This window comes from Megascapheus bottae, chromosome 11 (assembly GCF_031878675.1).
Source record: "Megascapheus bottae isolate mThoBot1 chromosome 11, mThoBot2.hap1, whole genome shotgun sequence".
NCBI lineage: Eukaryota > Metazoa > Chordata > Mammalia > Rodentia > Geomyidae > Megascapheus > Megascapheus bottae.
In genome coordinates this window covers 44591458-44613979 of record NC_143519.1, presented here as the reverse complement: position 1 = coordinate 44613979, position 22522 = coordinate 44591458, and the positions used below count along the sequence as shown (strand labels likewise).

Here is a 22522-nt window from a genome sequence, read left to right as displayed (position 1 = left end):
GAGAATTTACTTTTACTTTACATTCTTCTATTTTCTTCCCATTAGATTTTTGAAGACTATGAAAAACTGCTGCAGTCTGAAAATTATGTGACTAAGAGACAATCTTTAAAGGTAATACCAGATTTCTTTATGTCCCTTAGCATATTATATATATTATATATATACATATATATATATTCTGTGAATACAGAAAAATCAATGAATCCTTTTTTTCATTTTTTATTGTAATTAATAAAAGGGTTACATGATATTTGCCAGATAGAAGGTGCATTAATTCACATACATTGATACCCTTTCACATGTCTTGGTACCTTTTACTCCCCCCCGTCTTGGTTTTCCCCCCTTCCCTATCAAATTTCAAATAATCAAATACAAATAAATTCAATATATCAGATAACAGAGTGAGATACTGTAACAATATGAGATACCCAAGGGACAGCAAAGGAGATGAGAGATAACATAGTACATTAAGGACAACAATCATTCATTATATGGCTTTTGTTTCAATATCCTGGAGGTCCTTTCAATTAGCTTCACATTATATGGCCTTATGTATCAAGGTTTTGCTCTATTGCAGATCTCTGCTAGTAGAGCCCAAGGTTTCTACTGGTTATGACAAATGAGGGAAACCATTGAGCCTAAGTTCCTTTGAGTCTGGCTTACTTCACTTAATATGATTTTTTCTAAGTCTTTCCATTTCCTAACAAATGGGTCTATGTCATTCTTTCTGACAGCAGCATAGAATTCCATTGTGTACAAATACTACAACTTGTTGATCCACTCATTAACTGAGGGACATCTAGGTTGGTTCCATATCTTTGCTATGGTGAATAATGCTGCAATGAACATTGTTGTGCTAGTGGAAATGAATCCTTTTTTGTATGACTTTAAAAGTATATTTTATGTTATGACCATGCTGTGAGACAAAATAATGTTAAGTCTTCTGGTTCAGATACTTTTTTTGTGTTTGGGCTATTCCTAGGGTTTAAACTCAGGGTCTGAGTGCTTTTCCACTCAAGGCTAACACTACTACTTTACACAGCTCCACTTTTTGACATTTTGGGTGTTAAATGGAGACCAGAGTCTCACAGATGCTTCTGCCCAGGCTGGATTTAAATTATGATCCTCAGATTTCAACCTCCTGAGTAGCTACTATAATAGGCATGAGCCACAGGCCCTTCCCTCAGATACTATTTTTTATTGTTATTAGAAAAGGGATGTACAGAGGGTTACAGTTACATAATCAGATTTTTTTCCAAAGTAACAATATAAATAGCAAGTGCCTTTAATCTTAAAGTAGAATTTGAAACTTTTCTACTAAGAAAACAAACACTAAGTTAACTTGTGCAGAACCATAGTTCTGTCTTAGGGAGAATTTTTTTCAAGAATGAATTTTTTTTATTAAAGAGTTTATTAACATTGATTTTTTACATTATATTTCAAATGACATATTTAACAAACAAGTATTCAAGAAGGGAATCTCCATATACAATCACTAGCACTTAAATTGTAGAACATAAAATTAAGCTGAGGGTTTATGTCATAGATGCATATTAATCTGTGTAATAAAATGTCTATAGAGTCATAAATTTTTATGTCTATGTAGTTATGTTTATATTTCCAATACCATGTCCATAACATCGGGTATGCAAATATTGAGTCATTGCTCTTGTACTGTTTGGATCTAATAGCCACATATTAAGGATACCATGTGCCTTTTGTTCCTTTGGTCTTGACTTATCTCACTCAACATGATTCACTCTAGCTTCATCCACTTCCAGCGAGTGCCATTATTTTATTTTGTCTGTTGACTATGTAGAATTCTGTTGTGTGTGTGTGTGTGTATATATATATATAATTCACATTTTTTTGTATCCATTCATCTGCAGTAGGGCATCTGGTTGTTTCTCTTGGCTACTGTGAATGAATAGTGCAGAGATGAACATAGCTGAGCAGGTGTCCTTATCATATCCTGGGTTATGATGATCAGGATAGATGCCCAGGAGTGGTATGGCAGGGTCATAGGGAAGGTCTATTTTCAGTTCCTTAAGAAACCTCCAAACTGCTTTCCAGAGTGGCTGAACTTGTTTACCTCCCACCAGCAGTACAGTTGGGTTCTTCTTTCTCCACAACTCCACCAGCATCTGTCATTATCTGAGTTTAGAATATTGGCCATTCTAATTGGGGTAAGGTGGTATCTTAGGGTTGTTTTATTTGCATTTCCTTTATGACCATGGATGATGAGCATTTCTCATATGCTTTTCTGCCATTTTAACCTCTTCTTTTGATAAGTCTCTCTTTAGTTCCCTTGCCTATTTAGTGATTGATTTGTTGGGTTTGGGGGAGCAGGATTAGTTTCTTGAGTTCCCTGTAGATACTGGATATTAAGCATTTGTCTGATGTATTATTGGTAAATATCTTTTCCTAGGGAGAATTTTTTAGAGATGACAAGAACTACTTGGTTGAAGATGGGAATGGCTATGAAAAAGACGACTTGATGAAGTTCCTATATAAATCTCTTGAGAGACTCCTGAAATAGACCAGGCAGAAGAAAGAGATCCTGTCCCTTCCAAGTCTCTCTATAGACTTAGAGATACCTTGGAGAGTTTTAAAAAAAATCCAGGCACTAGAGGCTCACCCCTGAAATCTTAGCTACTCAGGAGGTTGAGATCTGAGAATCACAGTTCAAAATCAGCCCAGGCACTAAAGTCCGTGAAACTCTTACCTCCAAATAACGACCAGAAAACCAGAAGTGGTGCTGTGGCTCAACTGGTAGGGTGCTAGCCTTAAGCTGAAAAGTTCAGAGAAAGCACTCAGGCCCAGAGTTCAGGCCCTATGACTAACCAAAAAAAAAAAAAAAAAAAGACAAAATATTATACAGAAAAGTGAAAATTTGCAATTTCTCTCCAAGTTGTAAGCTCAGTAACCAGTTAAACTCCTACAAATCCTTTATTTTTGAATGAGATGATTACTTTTTATTATGAAGTGGTATTTATCTGCTAGAATACAATTTCACATTAATGCCTGGGTTGGCCTGAGCTGTTAACCTCCTAGGTATGCTTCCCAAGTAGCTGGGATAACAGGCACATTATTTTTTTTCATATATATTTTTATTGTAATTAATAGAAGGGTTACATTATATCTGCCAGATAGAAGGTACATTAATTCACGTACATTGATACCCTTTCTCATGTCTTGGTCCCCATTTCCCTCCCCCCACCCCCACCCCTCATCTTAACAGGCACATTATTGAGATAGGGACTCCCTGAGTCCTTAACTTTTTGCCCAGGTGGGTCTTAATCTCTTCCATCCTCCTAATCACAATCTGAATCTCCTAGGAATCCAGGCATGAGAGACCCTGGACCTGGTCAAGAATATTTTCTTCATCACATTTTATTGTGTACTCTGTAATTGCTTTAAATATGTCTACTACTCAACATATAACAGGCTCAAATTGCATTTATAACAAAGGCTCTGGAATATGAAACTGCATTCCCTAAGAATGAAAAGAGTAATGTTTTTAAAAGTTGGCTGGACTGTAGCTCAGTGGTAAAAACTCTTGCCTAGTGTGCACAAGGCCCTGAGTTAGTCCCTAGCACCATAAAAGAAAAGAAACCTAAGAAACAAATATGTGAGAATACATAATCAGGTACACAAAACTTTATTTAAAAATAAAAGGCATTTTTACACTGAAAAATAAATTAGGAAGAGAATAAAATGATATAAGCTGGGTGCTAGTGCCCCACATCTATTATCCTAGCATACACACACATACAAAAAGATACAGTTAGCTGAGTTTGGTGGCTCAGACTTCTCATCCTATCTACTTAGGATCCTGAGATCCAGAGGATTAGGATTTAAAGCCAGCCCATGATTCCTGTCCCCTTTGATGAATAATTAGGTAACCATTTGACCAAGGGGAGGAGGAGGGGAGCTCCTGAGTAGTAGGGCATGGGCTAGAGCTGTTACTCTGCCCTTCAGATCACAGTCTGATAGTCGTAAGAAATTTTTGGAAGATAATAATATTGACCATTGTAGTCAAGCAATATGATCACCACTAGCTTGTTAAAAGGGTATGTATGTCAGGATGATGATATTTATGACAATCCATTTATTTTTTGTGATTATCCTGCAACTTTATTTTTTTATTGTGATTAATAGAAGGGTTACATTATATTCACCAGATAGAAGGTGCATTACTTCACAAACATTGATAACCTTTCTCATGACATGGTCCCCATGTCCTTCCCCCCCCCTCCACCCCCCCCCCCCCCCCCGCTCATCTTGATTTCCCACCTTCCCTATCCAATTTCAAATAACCAATTAAGCACATGTAAAATATATCAGATAACAAGGTGAAATATTGTAACAATATGAGATAACAATATGGCAAAAGAGATGAGAGATAACGTAGTACATTAAGGACAACAATCACTCATATATGGCTTTTGTTTCCTTATCCTGGAGGTCCTTACATTTAGTGTCATACTATTTGGCCTTATATGACAATTCATTTATGTCTACATATTGAATATACTTGTAAGCTAAGGCAATTCTTATCTGTGATCCAATACTAGGGCTTGAGTTTAGGGCCTTATCCCCTCAGGTTTTCACTCATGTGACTCTAGGTCTGGCTTTTTGCTGGTCACTTAAAGATAAGAGCCTTGTGATTTGTCTACCTGGGCTGGCTTCAAACCTCCATCCTCAGATCTCAGCCTCCTGAGTAGCTAGGATTATGAGTTAAAGCCACCAACTCCCAGCTGTGCTGCTTTTTTTTTTTTTTTTTTTGGCCAGTCCTGGGCTTGAGCTCAGGGCCTGAGCACTGTCCTTGGACTTTCTCAAGGCTAGAGCTCTACCACTTGAGCCTCAGCACCACTTCTGGCTTTTTTCTATGTATGTGGTACCAAGGAATTGAACCTGGGTCTTCATGCATGCTAGGCAATCACTCTACCACTAGGCCAAACTCCCAGCCATGCATTTTTTTTTAACATTTACTTTATTTGTGATTTCACATTAGCTATGGCCCACTTTCTCATGTGTCTGTGTCCTTGCTAGTCTAGTTTCTATCATAACCAACAGATTACTTTTCAGCTGGTCCATCAGCACCATTTATTGAGCCAGTCAGTCAGCACAGTTTATTATCCTCTTGGACAAATGTGACCTACTTAGGGAAGCCCTGCCAGTGCTGCTGTCTGTGCTACAACCAAACTGCCTCTAGAACTCACCTCCAGCAGAGGGAGTGACTCCATACCATACCCTCCCACATCTATAGGGACCATGCAGACATAATGGTACATACTAGTTCCACAGCTGCCTTCCTACAGAATGGAATTGGAATTCTTTTCTGTTACAAGAGTGAATAAGCTGATTGTGATAGTGCATGCCACCAGGAAGCAGGAGACCGAACTGTTCAAGACAGCCTGGGATTCATAGGGATACCCTGTCTCTAAGTATTAGCAGCTTCAGGGAAAGCTAGTAACTGGTCTACTAAACAAAGGTCCACTGTGTAAAAAAAATAGCTCATAAATGGCTCAAATCCCTCTTCTTTTTAGTCTAACTCTGTCAAATATTGGACCAGATTTCCTTCCTGCCTTTTCTTATCACCAACTAAATACTTCTTATTTGTAAACTAGTTGAGATAGAATCCCAATAATGGTAAGAACTGTGGATCTTTTATTTATTTATGCATGTGTGTATGTGTGAGAGAGTGTGGGGGGGGAGAATCAAATCCAGGACCTCCTATATGCTAGCAAGTCCACTAGGCTCCACTTCTAGCCTAGCCCAGAACTATATGTATTTGAAATAAACCAAACTAAATTCTACAAATTTTACTCCCAATCATTATTCCTATGAGGCATTATCTCTGGAAGAGACTGAATTCAATAAATGCTGGTGACTCACACTTGTAATCTTAGCTACTCAGGAGGTATGATCTGTAGCTTGAGGTTCAAAGCCAGCCCCGATAAGAAAGTCCTTGAGATTCTTAGTTCCAGTTAACCACCAGCAAACCAGAAGTGGTGCTGTGACTCAAGTGGTAGAATTCTAGCCTTGAGCTGACTAGCTCAGGGATGGTTCCCAGGTCCAAAATCCATGCCCCATGACCAACCAAAAAAAAAAAACAAAACTATCAATCTAAAGTAGATACAGTTGGTATATGCCATGGCTCAAGTGGCAGAGCATTTGCCTAGCAAGCTCAAGGCTAAGAATTCAAGCCCCAGTAGTGCAAAATAAAACAGGAGAAAAGCCAGGATCCAGTGATTTAACCATGTAATCCTAGATACTGATAGGAAGCTAAAATCTGAAGATCAGGGTTAAAAGCCAGCCCAGGCAGATGAATACCCAAGACTCTTATCTCCAATTAACCAACAAAAGGTAGAAGTAGAGGTGTGGTTCAAGTGGTAGAGTACCCTCCATGAATGAGAAAGCTAAGCAAGAGTACAAGATCCTATGTTCAAGCCCCAGTACCAGCACACAGGCTTTCCCCCAACCCCCGCAAAAAAAAAAAATCACACAAACTTGAGGAGTAGCAAAATAAAGCAAAATGTACTACTTCATCACTGCTATCTGCTTCCTAATGCTCAGTTCTAGCATCCAGTCTTTCTTCCCCTTTCCTGTAGTTCGCCAGCACTGAATTGGAACAGAAACACCTGATACAGAAACTTCTTATAACCCTCCCTTTGCAAACTGATTATTTCCTTATTTACAAATGTCTCTCTTCAGGCATCTGTCCTGTTCTTAAGCCACTCAAAACTGTGACACTGGTTACTTTACCTGCCTTTAATCCTTAACAGTTAGATGTCTTATGCCACATATATTTGATTTATAATGTGGTAAAACCAAGAACTAGCTAAGTACTAAAAACAACAACAAAACAAATAAAGCATAGGTAAAACATGTAGGAACTGGTAAGATGGTTATTTTAGGAAGAGCTGACTTTTTTGAATGCTGGGTTGAGTATAGAGAGTTAAAATGAACTGGTGCCATCCTGTTCAAGAGAATAAAAAGGTAAGACTGCTGTAGAATGTTTATACATGAACATCAGGTTCTTTTCTCTGATAGAGAAATGTTCTGGGAAGTTCTGCTGATGCAATTTTGATTTTTCCTTTTGGGAACTGGATCTGTGGAACAGCAGATTCTTATCTGATGTAACCATATTTGCGTTAATTCTATAAGATTTTGTATGTAGATGTTTCACAATTGTAAACAATAGGAGAGGTTAGGTTATAGTTATCAGTTTTGTAAGTAATAAACTTGCTAAAATTCTAATTATTTTCTGATCCCAAAATATTTACCACCTGCTACTTATATTAATTATATTCTAAGTTTTCTTACACTGCCTTGTTTGGGGGGTGCTTTAGTTCCTGGTATCAATAAAAGTAATTAACAGAGAAATTTTTTTACCCCATGTAACAGGGTTTAGGAATTTCTTATTTTCTCAGAAGACTTGCATTTAATTAATAGCAAGAGAGATTATAATTTTTAAAAAAAGCTTGGCTGTGGTCAATTTCATCAAAACACTTACAAAGGCTGGGCATATGGCTAGTGGTAGAATGTTTGCCTAGCATGCCCTGGTTTGGTTCCTTGGGTGGCACATACACAGAAAAAGCTGGAAGTGATGCTTAAGTGGTAGAGCACTAGCCTTGCGAAAGCTCAAGGACAGTGCCTAAGCCCTGAATTCAAGCCCCAGGCCTGGCAAAAAAAAAAAAAGAAGAAGGAATGAAGGAAGGATGGAAGGAAGGTAGGCAGGCTTAAAAAACAAAAAACAAACAACAAAAAAAAGAAAACCCTAGTTCCATTTGTTGCAGTTTTACTACTACCTTGAGGAATATATACTAGGAAACTTACTTTATTGTCGGGGATGATGTACAGAGGAGTTACAGTTAAATTCATCAGGTAGTGAGTACATGCAGTTACATTCATCAGGTAGTGGGTACATTACTTATTGAACTTCCCATGTTTTTCTCCCACTTCCCTCCTCTCACCTGTTCCCACTCATCTTTTTACTTTCCCTTTCCTTTTTCAAATAAATAAATGTCTATACAGTATACAAGGCACCACATTCAGATACAGTAATAACATGAGATAAACCATAAGGGGAAGAGAAAATAATAACTTCACATAGTACATTAAGAACAACAATCACAAAGATAAACCTTATTTCCATATCTGGAGTTCATTTTGCTTAGCCTCATCCTATATGGCCATATGTACATAGCTTTTGAGCTATTACGATCCTCTGTTAAGAGAATCCTATATGTATACTAATTGTTACAAACGAGGGAAACTATAGAGTCTATGTTTCTTTGGGTCTGGCTTCACTAAATATGATTTTTTTCAAGTCTTTCCATTTCCTTATAAGTGGGGCAATGTCATTCTTTCTGATGGCAACATAGAATTCCATGGTGTAAATATACCACATCTTCATGATCCATTCATTTACTGAGTGGCATCTGAGTTGGTTCCATATCTTAGTTATGGTAAACAAAGCTGCAGTGAACATGGTTGTGCTGGTAGGTTTAGTAGCCTTGTTTCTGGATATTTAGGTAAATGCCCAGGAGTGGGATTGCTAGGGCATGTTTGGTCTTTTGAGGAACCTCCTTACTGCTTTCCAGAGTGGTTGAACAAGTTTACACTCGCACCAACAGTGCAGTATGATCCCTTCTGGCCACATCTCTGCCAGCATCTGTTGTCATGAAATTTCTTGATAATGGCCTTTCTAACTGGGATGAGGTAAAATCTCAGAGTTGTTTTGATTTTATTTCTTTTATGGCCAGACTAAGAAATTTAAATAGGCAAAATATGATCTTTTCCCCTAGCACTTAGAATAGTATTGCTTTAGAATGTTTTGTATTAGAACGAATGAATTGCTGCTCTTTTTTTTCAGTGTTGATATTAGTAGAACTGGGAGTTCTACATGTTAGATCCAGACGCTCATCCCAATATGCCAAATGAACCACCTGAGTAAGCCAAGTGCCAGTGGCTCATGCCAGTAATGCCAGTAGCGACTCAGGAGATCAGATGATTGCAGTTCAGAGTTAATTAGGGACATTTTATGCCTGAGCTAATTACCAAAAGGCCAAAAGTGGAGCTATGCCTCAAGGTAGAGCCCTAGACAAGTGTATCTACTATATGTATCTTCTGTGTTTCAGGCATTTGATTGCTGTAGCTTTAGAAATTACTACCACTCCAGTCAAAACAAGTTTTTTAGAGCAGCAATGCATTCAGCCATACTGTTAGAGGCTCTTCAGACATTATTAAACCTTGTGGGATTTTTGTTATTATTTGTTTGTTTGTTTCCAATACTGGGTCTTGACCTTTGGGTCAGAGCACAGTCTTTGAGCTTTCCTGCTCAAGGTTAATCTTCTACCAGTTGAGCCATAGCTTTACTTCAGCTTTTTGGTGGTAATTGGAAATAAGATGTCTTGGACATGCCTTCCTAGGCTGGTTTTAAAGCTTAATCCTCTCAGACCTCAGCCTCCTGAGTAGGTAGGTTATAGTTGTGAGCACTAGCACTGGTTTTACAGTAATGCTGCATTCTGATAACTATTCATCCATCATTATAAAAGGTTTGCTTTACTTTTTCATCTTGGCAGTACCTGGGCTTGTTGTTTTTACTTTCTTTATGTGTGTGTGCCAGTATTGGGGGTTGAATTCAGGGCCTAGGTGTTACTCCTTAGCTTTTTTTGCTAAAGCCCAGTATTCTAGACTTGCCACAGCTTCACTTACAACTTTTTTCTTTTCTTTTTTTCCACAATTGGTTGGAGATAAGAATCTCACAGACTTTCCTTTCCTGGCTGGCTTTGAATTGCAGCTTTCAGATGTCAGATTCCTTAGTAAATAAGGTTAAAAGCATGAGCCACTGGTACTCAGCCTCAGTACTGATGTCTGAACTTAGAATTTCACAGTTGGTATTCACTACTGCCACTTGAAACACTCCTCACTCCCCATAGCCCTTGCTTTAAAAAAAAAAAAAAAAAAAAAAAAAAAAAAAACTTCGTATAAGCTAGGCTTATAATCCTAGTTGCTTAAGGGGCAAAGATGGGAGATCATGGTTGAAGGTCAGGCTAGGCATGAAAGTTCATAAGAGTACATACATACAAACAATGGCTGAGCATGGTGGTACATGCCTGTTACAAGGAGCATAAGCAGGCTGGTCCAGGCATAAACCAAGATTCAACCTTGAAAATAATGTATTCAAAAAGGGCCTGGGGGTGGCCGGGAGTTTGGCCTAGTGGTAGAGTGCTTGCCTAGCATGCATGAAGATCCAGGTTCAATTCCTTGGTATCACATACATTGAAAAAAGCCAGAAGTGGTGCGGAGGCTCAAATGGCAGAGCTCTAGCCTTGAGAAAGTCCAAGGACAGTGCTCAGGCCCTGAGCTCAAGCCCAAGACTGGCAAAAAAAGTGGGGGGGCTGGAAGTATAGTTCAAGTGATAAGGCATCTGCCTATCAAATATGAGACCCTAATTAATATACAAAGAAAGAAGAAAAAGGAAGAAAGACTTCCTACAGTTAAAGATGATGTGTCCATATTCCCGACACTTAGGAGGCAAAGGTAGGAGGATTTTAGTTTATACCAGCCTCAGCTAAATCAAAAGACCCTGTCACACACACAAAAAAAACAGCAAACAAAACGTCTTGAGTGGATTCAGGTCAGTGCCTTCTCCTTCTGCCCTTGGCTTTAGATCAGCTTCTGTAATACAAGTTAAATGCTCTTAGTCAAGGAAGTAATAGATAAATTGTAGAGTCAATATTGTTATCCCCATCCTGCCTGGATGCCTAAGGAGTAACACACTTATGAAGCAAGATAATTTAAATAAATGATGAAGAGACTTTTATTTCTGGCTGTTTCTTCAGAAGCAATGACAGACCAAACACCTGCATTAACTACTGACAGTAGCAAAAGCTTAAAGTAATAACAGCCAGTTTTGTTTTCTTTTGCCAGTTCTGGGGCTTGAACTCAGGGCCTGAGCACTGTCTTTTTTCAAGGGTAACACTCTACCACTTGAGACACAGCACCATTTCTAGCTTTTTCTGTGTATGTGGTACCCAGGAATCAAACCCAGAGCCTCATGCATGCTAGGCAAGCACTTTATTACTGGACCATGCTCCCAGCCCATAAAAACTAGTATTTATACCTGTTCTTTTTGTTTTGTTTCTGGTATTTGGCTTTTTTTTCTTTGAAATAAGGCGTTTTACTGTGTTGCCCAGGCTAGCCAGGAAGTCATGGACTCTTGTGTTCCTCCTGCCTCAGTCTGCCGAGTAGTTGGGGACATAGGTACTTACTGATGCCCTGGCTTACACCTGTTTTTTAAACAGGTACTTAAGGTCTCTCCCAAGGCTTTTTTTTTCATGATATCATTTTTACATTTCTTTGTTATTGGTCAATGAGAAAAGAGTGGGCTGTAATTGAATAATAAAATTGACTATGAGATAATGGCTCTGACCTTGAGTTTTCTTGTAGCTGCTAGGTGAACTGATCCTAGATCGTCACAACTTTGCCATTATGACCAAATACATCAGCAAGCCAGAGAACCTGAAACTCATGATGAATCTCCTTCGAGACAAAAGCCCCAACATCCAGTTTGAAGCCTTTCATGTCTTTAAGGTAAAGTACAAGCTTTAGAAAGAATATTAGGGGCATTTCCTTTCCCCAGTTTCAAATGACAAGATCTCTGCTTTGTACTTTCCTTTAGGCATGAATGGAAAATAAACATGTGGTCTTTGTGATATGGCTGACTTAGATGAAATTTTCCAAGTATTGCAATGAATGCTTGATTTGTAAACTGGCTAATAACTAATTCACATCTCTTAACTATTTTCTCTTTTAAAATATTTATTTACTGATTTTGTTCTCACACTAGTTTAATTGCATAAATTTACTAGTTAAGTATTGCTGTTAGGTTAATTTGCCCCTTACCATTGCATATGAATTACATATTCAGAAAAATTTCATATCCACACTGACTGGACTTCCAGGAGCCTGTCCCCTAATACCTAATACTAAAATTAAATGATAGTTTTCAAATTAAAAAGTCACTGAAAGAAATGAAGCTGTATCTTCTGGTGAAGGTCACTAGTACTCACCAGAACCAGCTAGATGGAAACACCAATAAAGCTGACCTTTGTGTCCTATACTGAGCTCAAGGCTTCTTTTGCTTCTAAGAGAAAAAACTCAGCATTTCCCACAGAGAAAGGAAATGTCACCATTTCCCCAAAGTGCTAAAACCACCAGAGATTGAGGTAGAGTCTGGGTCCTGAGTGCAGGCTTAGAACACTGCTGAAGACTGGTACTCTATCACTTGAGTCACACCTTCCTCTCTAGCTTTTTGCTGATTAATTGGAGATGAGTCCACTGTTCTGCCCTGGCTGGCTTTGAACTGTGTTCCTCAGAATTCAGCCTCCTGACTAAGTTGGATGACAGGTGTGCAGGTGTGAGTCATCAGCACCTAGTCCTCAACACCTTTTTTTTTTTTTTTTTTTCAGTCATGGGGCTTGAACTGAAGGCCTGGGTGCGATCCCTGAGTTCTTTTGCTCAAGGCTAGCACTCTGCCACTTTGAGCCACAGCACCATTTCTGGTTGTCTGGTGGTTAACTGACATAAACATTTCATACACTTTCTTGCTCAAGCTGGCTTTGAACTATAATCCTCAGATCTCAGCCTCCTGAGTAGCTAGGATTACAGGTGTGAGCTACCAGTGCCCAGCTTCTATGAAGGGACTAGAGAAGGAAGACGGTGGACCATGTTGTTCAATCCCCACAGAAGTGGCCTCTGTCATCTGAGATTAGACCAGGCTTCTTATAATACTGTGAAAAATTGCAATGTTATGGAAGGATTCAGTGGGTGGTAAGATGGAAATAACCTACTTCCATCTTCAGATCAGAATTTGGATCCTCTAATTAATGGACAAAACAGGAACATTTAAAAATAGTGGATGTGGCTAGGAGATTGGGCTAGTGGTAGAATGCTTGCCTAGCCTGCACGAACACCAAGGTTCAATTCATCAGTAAGTACCACATACAAAGAAAAAGCTGAAAGTAATGCTGTGGCTCAAGTGGTAGAGCTCTAGCCTTGAGGAAAGCCCAAGGACAGTGCTCAGGCCTTGAAGTTCAAGCCAGGACTGACAAAAAGAAAAAAAAAAGCCAAGAGTGGTGACTCACACCTGTAATCCTAGCTGCTCAGAAGGCCGAGATCTGAGGATCATGGATCAAAGCCAGCCGGGGCAGTAAAGAACACGAGACTCTCATCTCCAATTAACCACTAGAAAACCGAAAGTGGCGCTGTGGCTCAAGGGATAGGGCAGTAGCCTTGAGCTGAAGAGCTCAAGGACAGTGCCCAGGCCCAAGGTTCAAGCCCCTGGACCGATTAAAAAAGAAAAAAAAAATAGTGGATCACTTGTTTCCTTTTTGTGGGTATAAATTGGTCCTACTCTGTACTGTACCCCAACAGTGTTCCTTTCTCTGAAGGATGAACTCAGTTGTCTACATGCCAAAAATAATATTTTGCTATTTTAAAAAAAGTAACAGCTGAGTCCTAGAATTTTTAACAGTTCTTTATTAATAGTTTTTCTCCCAAAGTACTTTCTATTAAGGTGCTGAAAATGTGGGACACAGTACAAAGACAGTACTGTGTTTGCTGTGTTATGAATAGCTCATTTTCATTACCTTGCCAATAAGGTGAGGAATTCCAGTAAGATGCCATGTAATGAGCTGCCAGCAGCATGGTAGGGTGTGATGCAAAAGCCCTCCTTAGAAATCAGGAGACCCATATTGTTCTGCCTTAGTTGCTAGCAGCAACTCTGAGCATATCCATCTAGAGCCATTTTCTCCCTTGTTTAAAAAAAAGGGGGGGCAGGCACGGTGGCTCATATCTGTAATTCTAGCTACTTAGGAAGCTGAGATCTGAGGATCATGGTTCAAAGTCAGCCTGGGCACTAAAGAACATGAGACTCTTCAATTAACCACTAGAAAATCAAAATGGCCACTGTTGCTCAAGGGGTAGGGTGGTACCCTTGAGCTGAAGAGCTCAGGGACAACCCCCATGCCCAAAGTTCAAGTCCCAAGAGACAAACAGACAGACAGACAGACACACAGACACAGACACACACACACACACACACACACACACACACACACACACACACACACACACACGGCAGTAAAATCTAAAATCTTGTTTTAAATACCAGTCATGAGACCTATGTCACTGTCATCTGAGTTTCCCAGAGATGACTTGGCATATTAGCTGATGTTCCCCCATTTTTTGCCCTAATAAGCCCTCTAAGTAGCCAAGGATCATGTTGTCTCTTTCTATCAAACCCTGTAGGGAGTGGCCTCTGGAGTGAGGCTCAGAGTTGCTAGAACTCGGGCATGGCCACTGTCAGGAATGGTCCTGAGTATACAGGTCCTTTTCTTCAGATCACATACACTGCCACAAAAGCCTTTTCATGGAAGCAAGAATCCTTATTCAGTTCCTTCAAAATACAGAAGCCAGCCTAAGAAGTCAGCTAAAAAATATGTGGTGAAGGATCACTCCTAAACCACTGCCAGCTACTTGCAAGCGTTATCTTCTTTAATCCTCCCAAAACTCAATGAAGTTTTGGCAATAAAAAAGATAAAATACTAGTATATGCTGCAGCATGGCTGAACTTTGAAGACATTATGCTGAGGCCAAAGGCCACACTAAAGATTTCATCAGCATGAAATCTCAAGAGTAGGCAAAATTCTAGGGATAGAAAAATAGATTAATAATTCTCAGCGTTGGGGAATGAATTGGGACCTTTCTCATACCATGCTTGAAAACTCCATAAAATCACATTTCTGAGGCATTTTATATAAACTGAGAGATGCAAACAATAAGGCCATAGGCAATTCTTTACCTTGTTTGGGGCTTTGCAAATAGGCTTTTCTGAATAACTGAGGACAGCACAGCATCAAGAAGCTGCTTTGGACCTGACTGTCAGAGATGCAGTTCTCGCAGCTGAGTGAAAGTGTGTTCCTGTGGTCTATGGCAGGCTCTGTCTGGGTCCCCAGGCACCCTCTCCTCACAGGCAAACACCTGCACCTAGGCAAAGCTGGCTCTAATGAGCAGCCACTTTTGCCTTCAGAGCACCAGAGTTCAAGAGCCATAAAAACAGAAGAATAGAATATTTCAAAACTTGAGAACAAACAGCGATTTTCTGATGCTTGTATTCTAGGGTATGGGCTAAATCCAACGAGGCTAGTCTAAAACTCCACATTTTGGAAACAGAGGCCTCATTTGTCCAATATAGTCAATCTTTTTTTTTTCTTTTTTAGAAATACTGTTGTGAGTTATTTATGTAGTTACCACAAAATTCCAGGCAATTTTTAGTCAGAATTTCACAGCAACTCCCTTGTAAACAAATGCTAACCAGAAGAAGCTGCTTGGACCTGTAGGTGATTTCCTAACATACTAATATGTATTATATAAACACCAGGCATTTGGAGTAGTAGTGTAAACAAGCCTGAATACTCTTTTCTTATTAATAATTTTAGTTCACTGCAATAAAAGTTACATAAGAAAATTCACTATAGTAGAAAATTCACACTACTATATAGTAGTATATTTATTGTACATCTTAAATTGCACAACTCAGTGACATTGTCACTGAATTTTCAATACTATATAACCATCTCTACTACATAATGCCAGAATACTTATTACCCCAAAAGGAAACCTTGTACTCATTAGGCAATCTCTCCCATTTTCCCTTAGCCCCAGCTCCTGGCAGCCACAATCTTGTCTCTATGGATCTGCCTATGTGAGCTAACTTCTATAAAACAACCAACCCCATCATAATCAGTCAGTATCTCATCTCTTTTAGTGGCTACATAATAGTCCCTAACATAGAAATTCAGTCATCAATTGATGCATATATAGGCTGTTAACACTTTGTGTTGGCATAAATAGCCCTACTTTTAACAGAGCACAGGGTTTTCATTAGAACAAATATTTTCATTTTTGTAGGAATAGAATTGTTCAAAAATATTATAATCCATGTTTAACTTATTAAGGAGATGATAGACTTTTGTACCAGACTATTGTACATTCACACCAACAAAGTAGAGGGTTCAAATTTTTCCTCATCCTCACACTTGTCAGGTTTTTTTGTTGTTTTTGTTAAATGTGACTATCCTAGGGTAGCTTTTATTTGCATTTCCCTAGTAACTAATAATCTGGAGCATTAGTCCATGCTTATTGGTTATTTGTGTATCTTTTTTGGAGTATGTTTTTTCAAGTCCTCTGCCCCTTGAATAGGTGGTTGGTCTTTCTGTTGTTATCAGAGTTCTCTGTATGTTCTAGATATGAGACACTGATGACATATGTAATTGGCAAATATTTTCTCTCATTCTGTGGGTTTGATTATTCTAGTATCCTTTGATACACAAAGGTTTTAAAAGGTTGAAATGCTACTATGGCTCAAGGGATAGATCAATGAGTCTTGAGCACAAAGAGGCCCAGGAATGGTGCTCAGGCCCTGAGTTCAAGCTCGACAACCAACAATTTAAAAAAAAATTAAATGGTGAAGTTCAATTTATTATCTTTTATTGCTTGTGCATTTGGTGTTTTATCTAAGGAATCATTACAAAGCCCAAGTATTTAACTGTTATTTTTATGCTTTTGCTATTTAACACATGAAGTAAACTAGCTTCATTTTTCTCCTTTTTTTTTTTTTTGGTGGATTATAGGGCTTGAACTCTGGGCCTGGGCACTGTCCCGGAGCTCTTCAGCTCAAGGCTACCACCCCACACCTTGAGCCATGGCCCCACTTCCCATTTTCTAGTAGTTAATTGGAGATAAGAGTCTCCCGTTCTTTACTGCCAGGGCTGGCTTTGAACCATAATCCTCAGATAACAGCCTCCTACTTTAAGTAGCTAGTATTAGAGGCCATTTTTCTCCCTTCTTTTCCTGCTTTTTTTTAAACTTGTTGTTTGTTTTGTTTTTGTTTTTTTGTATTGTGGACAAAACCCAGAACATTGTACTTGCAAAGCAAGTGCTTTGCAACTGAGCTACATCCCCAACCCTCCCACTATTTTTTTTAACTTCAGTTTTAAAAAGGGGTTCCATTTTGACATGTCCTTGTATATACAGTGTACCTTGATCAGACTCACACCCTCTATCACTCTTCCTCAAGCTCCCTTCCCTCAACTTTATTTTTTGCATGTAGATTTCCAAGTGTCCAGTGTTTATGCTTTTGTCATGATAGGATATTGAATTTTGCCAAGTAACTCTGAATTAATTAAAGTGAAGGTGTAGTTTTGCTTTAGTGAATTAATAGACCATATTAGTTTCCCAGGTGGACACAACAGAGCACCACAGACTCAGTGGTTTAATTTACCAGAAATTATTCTCACCAGGCACTGGTGGCTCGTGCCTGTAATCCTAGCTACTCAGGAGGCTGAGAACTGAGGATCACAGTTCAAAGCCAGCATGGGCACAAAAGCCCATGAGACTCTTATCTCCAATTAACCACCAAAAAACTAGAAGTAGCATCTCACTGATTCCACAGTTTTTATCTCTATTTTATATCTGCTCTAAGTTTTCTGTTCCCTTCTCTTTTTTCTGTTTAGTTTCCTTTTTTCCTATTCCATTGAGATGTAAGGCTAGCTTTAGATATGTCTAAAGCACTTAACAGCTTTAAGCTTTCCCTCCCTTGCTAACCTTGTCTTTGGTGCAGCTCTTCAGTTCTGTTAATGTTTTTGTTTTCATTTGTTTCACAGTGCTTTCTAATTTCCCTTATGATTTATTTGTCCCAAAGGTTGAGTAAGAGGAACCAGGTTGTTAGGTGCTTTATAGTTCAAAAGGTAAAAATCAGTTCCTTTTTCTCATTTCATAGTTCTAGACCTGTTCATCAGAAATCTTCTAGATTCCTTTCTTTTCTGCCATAGGTCTCTTGCCCTGTTTTCAGGATGGGTTTAGCCTAAGTAAGCAATGAGGGCTGCCAGAGATTGTTCCATTGTGAGCCACTGACGGCCACAGAGACACACAGCCTTCCTAGGGAATGCTTATACTCCTCAGCAGTTACTGAATGAAAGCTCTGAAACCTTTGAGGGAAGAACAGAAATGCCAAGAATTAATAGACAGTATTCATATCAGAACAAAACTGGTTAGAAGTACATTGACTAAACTAATTCAGCATGAGATATTTGGAGGGTTTTATTCCCAAAGTAGCTCATTTGGTAGATGCCATGGTTTTTGTCATTTTAGTTTGTGTGTGTGCGTGCGTGCGTGCGTGCGTGCGTGTGTGTGTGTGTGTGTCGGTAGTGGGGTAAGAATTCAGAGTCTCAAGCTCTTGCTTAGCTTTTTCTGCTCAAGGCTGGCACTCTACTACTTGAGCCATACCTCCACTTCAGGCTTTTTGCTGGTTATTGGAGATAAGAGTCTCACAAACTTTTCTGTTCCAGCAAGCGATCCTCAGATTTCAGCCTCCTGGGAAGCTAGGATGACAGGTGTGAGCCACAGAGCCTGTACTCAGCAAATGACATGTTTTTTCAGAACTCACAAATGCAAACAAGCATCCTGAGTGTGGTCCCTGTTTCAGGCCCCATTCACTCTGGCAGCCCACAAGGGCACCAATTCCTCTGCTGATGCCTACAAGTTGCCAGCCCTGTAACTGGCACTATAATAATGCATGTATAAGAATGTATATAGTGTTCTCATTAAGCCTCATAGTTAGCTGGTAGTATCTTAATTCCATTTTCCAAATGAAAAAACTGAGGTACAGAGAGGGGAAGAGGTTTAACAGGATTGCACAACTAGTAAACAACTGTGCTGGGGATAAGGGCCGGAGCACCAGAGTACTGTACAGGAGCCAAAGTACATTTGATGGTTTAGGTAGTTAATAGTAACTACAGAATATGTTCATCACAAATTAGTGCATCAATTCATCCTTCAGTTTAAGTTCTTATGTCCTATTGTGGTTCTTTGTGTCTTTTATAGTGTAGCAGTGTTGGAAGTTGAACCCAGCACTTCACACATGCTAGTCAAGTACTCTGCTGCTGACCTGCATCCCTGAACCTTAGCTTATTAGTCCTAATTATTCCTATTAGATCTAAGCTTATTCACTTATTAAGACTGTGGTTGCAAGCACAAGTACACATAAGGATCTTTATGACACATGCATCCCTGAACCTTAGCTTATTAGTCCTAATTAGTACTGTTAGATCTAAGCTTATTCACTTATTAAGATTGTGGTTTCAAACACAAGTACACATAAGGATCTTTATGAAAATTATGGAAATATAGAATGCCAGAGTTCCTCTATAACTCCTACCCAACAAATCTACTGAGTAGGGGCCCCAGGGTGGGCTGAGTAGTTGTCATTATTAGAGTCTGTAAGTATAAGAAAACAGTAGAGACAGGGAAGGCAAGAGAGAGGCCATTCACTTGAGAATATCACCCATTCAAACAATAAATTATGGAAAGTTAGGCACTAATACTATATGCTATCCATGTTATATGCTTATGTGGTGGGAGGAAATGGGTCAAAACTACATAGAGGTGATAGCTGGTACCGGGGGTAGGGCCAAAGGCAAAATATTTATAATGTTTTGTTTCATTAAGAAGAGAAGCAAGGGGCCGGGAGTTTGGCATAGTGGTAGAGTGCTTGCCTAGCATGCACAAAGACCTGAGTTCCATTCCTTGGTACCACATACATAGAAAAAGCCAGAAATGGTGCTATGGCTCAAGTGGTAGAGCTCTAGCCTTGAGAAAACCTAAGGACATTGCTTAGGCCTTGAGTTCAAGCCCCAAGACTGACACCAAAAAGAGAGTGGGGGGGGCAAAATAGCAAAATCTGTTCAGTTCAGTTTGTATGGTGAGTTTATTGGTATTTATTATTTTCTGTCTAAAAACAATGTTGTAAAATGAAAACAAAGTAAAAGCCAAAGATGTTCACACATGATTATGCTGTACTTCTGGCACGCTATCAAGGAGATGTGTGGGCAAGGTGGTGAATCTGTCAGGGCTTTCTGCACATCTGTAATCCATGTATGCATGGAACATGAGGGGTCCCTGGGGTCCCTACGTGTGGTCCTGTTCTAGGAGTTTCTTTCCTCTTGTTGCAGGTATTTGTGGCCAGTCCTCATAAAACACAGCCAATTGTGGAGATTCTGTTGAAAAATCAACCCAAACTCATTGAGTTTCTGAGCAGCTTCCAAAAAGAAAGAACGGATGATGAGCAGTTTACAGACGAGAAGAACTACTTGATCAAACAGATTCGTGACTTGAAGAAAGCAGCCCCATGAAGCCCTTGTTATTATTGCCTGCCATAGCCATTTGTCTCCCTCACCCTGTTTGTATAATATCATTTCAGAAAGTCATTGTTCTTGGGAAGGCTTGGGAGATGCCTGGTTTTTCTCAATTAATTGTTTGAGGTAGATGGGATATAAACATTTGAATGAAAAAATTAATCTAGAATAATATATTCATTTAAATCAAATGATTATTTATGTGAAATCAGAGCTATAAGAGATATTTGACAAAACCAACTTTGAATCCATAGAGCTGAAATTAGAAGCCACTGAAGGGTCCTGAGGACTGGGATATGGAGCCAGGAGGTGGGGAACAGTTAGAATCATCTGTACTTTCGTAGTCAAATTTCTTAAGGCACTGACTATCCTGTGTATCCTTATGCTCCATATCTGATACCTTCTGACTGTAATTAGTCATTCCTAATTTCCTGAGTCCACCTCCTAGCCCACCGTCTACTCACTGTCCTATATTCCATCCCACCCAGGAAGGCCCAGTCTCTGCACTGCAGTGGACAGATGGGAATAACTGAAGACAAGAATGGGTTAACATGGCCACCAGGCCATAGAAAAACATAGGGTATAACCTGCTCATGAGAATCTAGGCAGGTGGTTTGAGAGAGTCACTGTGTTCTACATCAGCTTCTGAACAATTGTCATACTCTCTCATAATTACATAGTGATGATTATGTGTTTTAGGAATAGGAATCACTGCATTGGGTGGCAACAGGCCTAGATGGGCCCAGGCAGATACACTAGAGGATTTCTACCAATATGGTGACATGACCCTTGAAGGGGCAATGCTTTGTACATGAAAAAGTTCTCCACAAGCTATCAAAACCTTCAGTAAAGTTTTAAAATTTTTAAAAAAAGGTCCATTCCAAATATAGTCTTGCATACTAGGATAATTAAGAAATTTGTGTTGCTTTAAACTACATGAGAACCAAAAATGAATTTTTAAAAGGCCATGGCTTTTCAGGCAAGAAATATATATATATATATATATATATATATATATATATATATATATATATAATGGAATTTAAAAGCTATATTTACAGAACCTTAAAGGTATGATTGCATTTTTTAAATAATTGTCTCTAAATCATGAGTTGTTGCCTTATGTTGTCCCAGTTTGTACTATATTTTAGTACTGTGTTCCTTTTCCTCAGGCATTTCTCTACCCAGATAGAAATGTATTCCCTCGGATCAGTGCCCTTGGTGGATTTTGTTCCTGAAGAATTCCCTGGTAGGGTGTCTCTCTTGGTTGGGGCACATAAGTGTGACATCTGGGTCCAGTATGGGACCTACAGCATAAGCCCCCATCACTGTTGTCATCTCTTCACTGCTCTGGCCCGGGCCAGCAAGGGAGGATCAGCTTCAGCCCCTGTGCTCAGTGCTAAAGTCAGATTACCATTATGACATTCCTACAGTCTATTTATTTGATGAAAAGAGATGAATGTAAACACTAAAAACCAAAGTGAAATAGTGGAAATGGGATTCAGTGACTTCACAGATGAAATACATGTTTTCAATTAGAAATGATGGCCTTGTTCTAATTCTTTTCTTTTCTGAATAAATAAAACACTATTTCCTATAAGCTTCATAGCATCCCCTTATCCTAGCTCCTATACTTGTCAAATAGAAAATCAGTCTCAGACACAGTACATGAGGTACTTGGGGGTTTTGTTTTGATGTTTTGTACATTATTAACTTGAAAAGGGTAGCAGGAAATTCAGTCTAAATTTATTTGCACAAAGATCACTGTAAATATTGTGAGAAGTGAATTCTTAAAAGGTCATATTTAATAAGATATTTCAAAACACATTTAAATAAAGACTGACTAAATGAAGCAGGTATCATATATTCCAGTTGGTTTCATTCCTCTACCTGGGTAGGGGGCTGTGTTCCTGTCATTGCTTTAAGCAGGGGAGGCCCCAGGGTGGAGGGCAGGGTGCTGAGGCCACACAGAGGCCTTAGGAACTTCTTCCAGAGCATTCCACCAGCCACGGATGTCACATCTGAGCTGAACCTGCTCAGAACCCCTGTGTCACAGCTGAGGACATGGAAGGTCTGAATAGTTTACTCCAGATCCAGGGTGGGACACACTGCATAGAAACCCATGCTGGCCTAAGGCCCAATTCCTGCTCTTTTCCCCTATCACAGGCCTATGAACTGGAAAAGTTCAGGGTGTGGGAAGTTATGTGGTGTTCTTCCCTGCTGTTGCCTAGGAGGCTCCAGGCTGTCAGGGT

General features: G+C 39.3%; 1 protein-coding gene across 8 annotated transcripts in view; it reads left to right on the top strand.

Moving 5' to 3' along the window:
* Cab39l (calcium binding protein 39 like) overlaps window positions 1–22121 on the top strand; it is a 101318-nt gene extending 79197 nt beyond the window's left edge. For 7 of the 8 annotated variants that reach the window (XM_090342169.1, XM_090342167.1, XM_090342173.1 and 4 more), the window contains 3 exons: window positions 46–111; window positions 11464–11607; window positions 20088–22121. In XM_090342169.1, coding sequence (XP_090198295.1) covers window positions 46–111; window positions 11464–11607; window positions 20088–20267 — 390 coding nt within the window. In that variant the 3' untranslated portion in view covers window positions 20268–22121. The remainder of the gene's footprint in view (window positions 1–45; window positions 112–11463; window positions 11608–20087) is intronic. The other variant, XM_090342172.1, reaches the window with a different exon arrangement.
* Window positions 22122–22522: the final 401 nt, after the last annotated feature.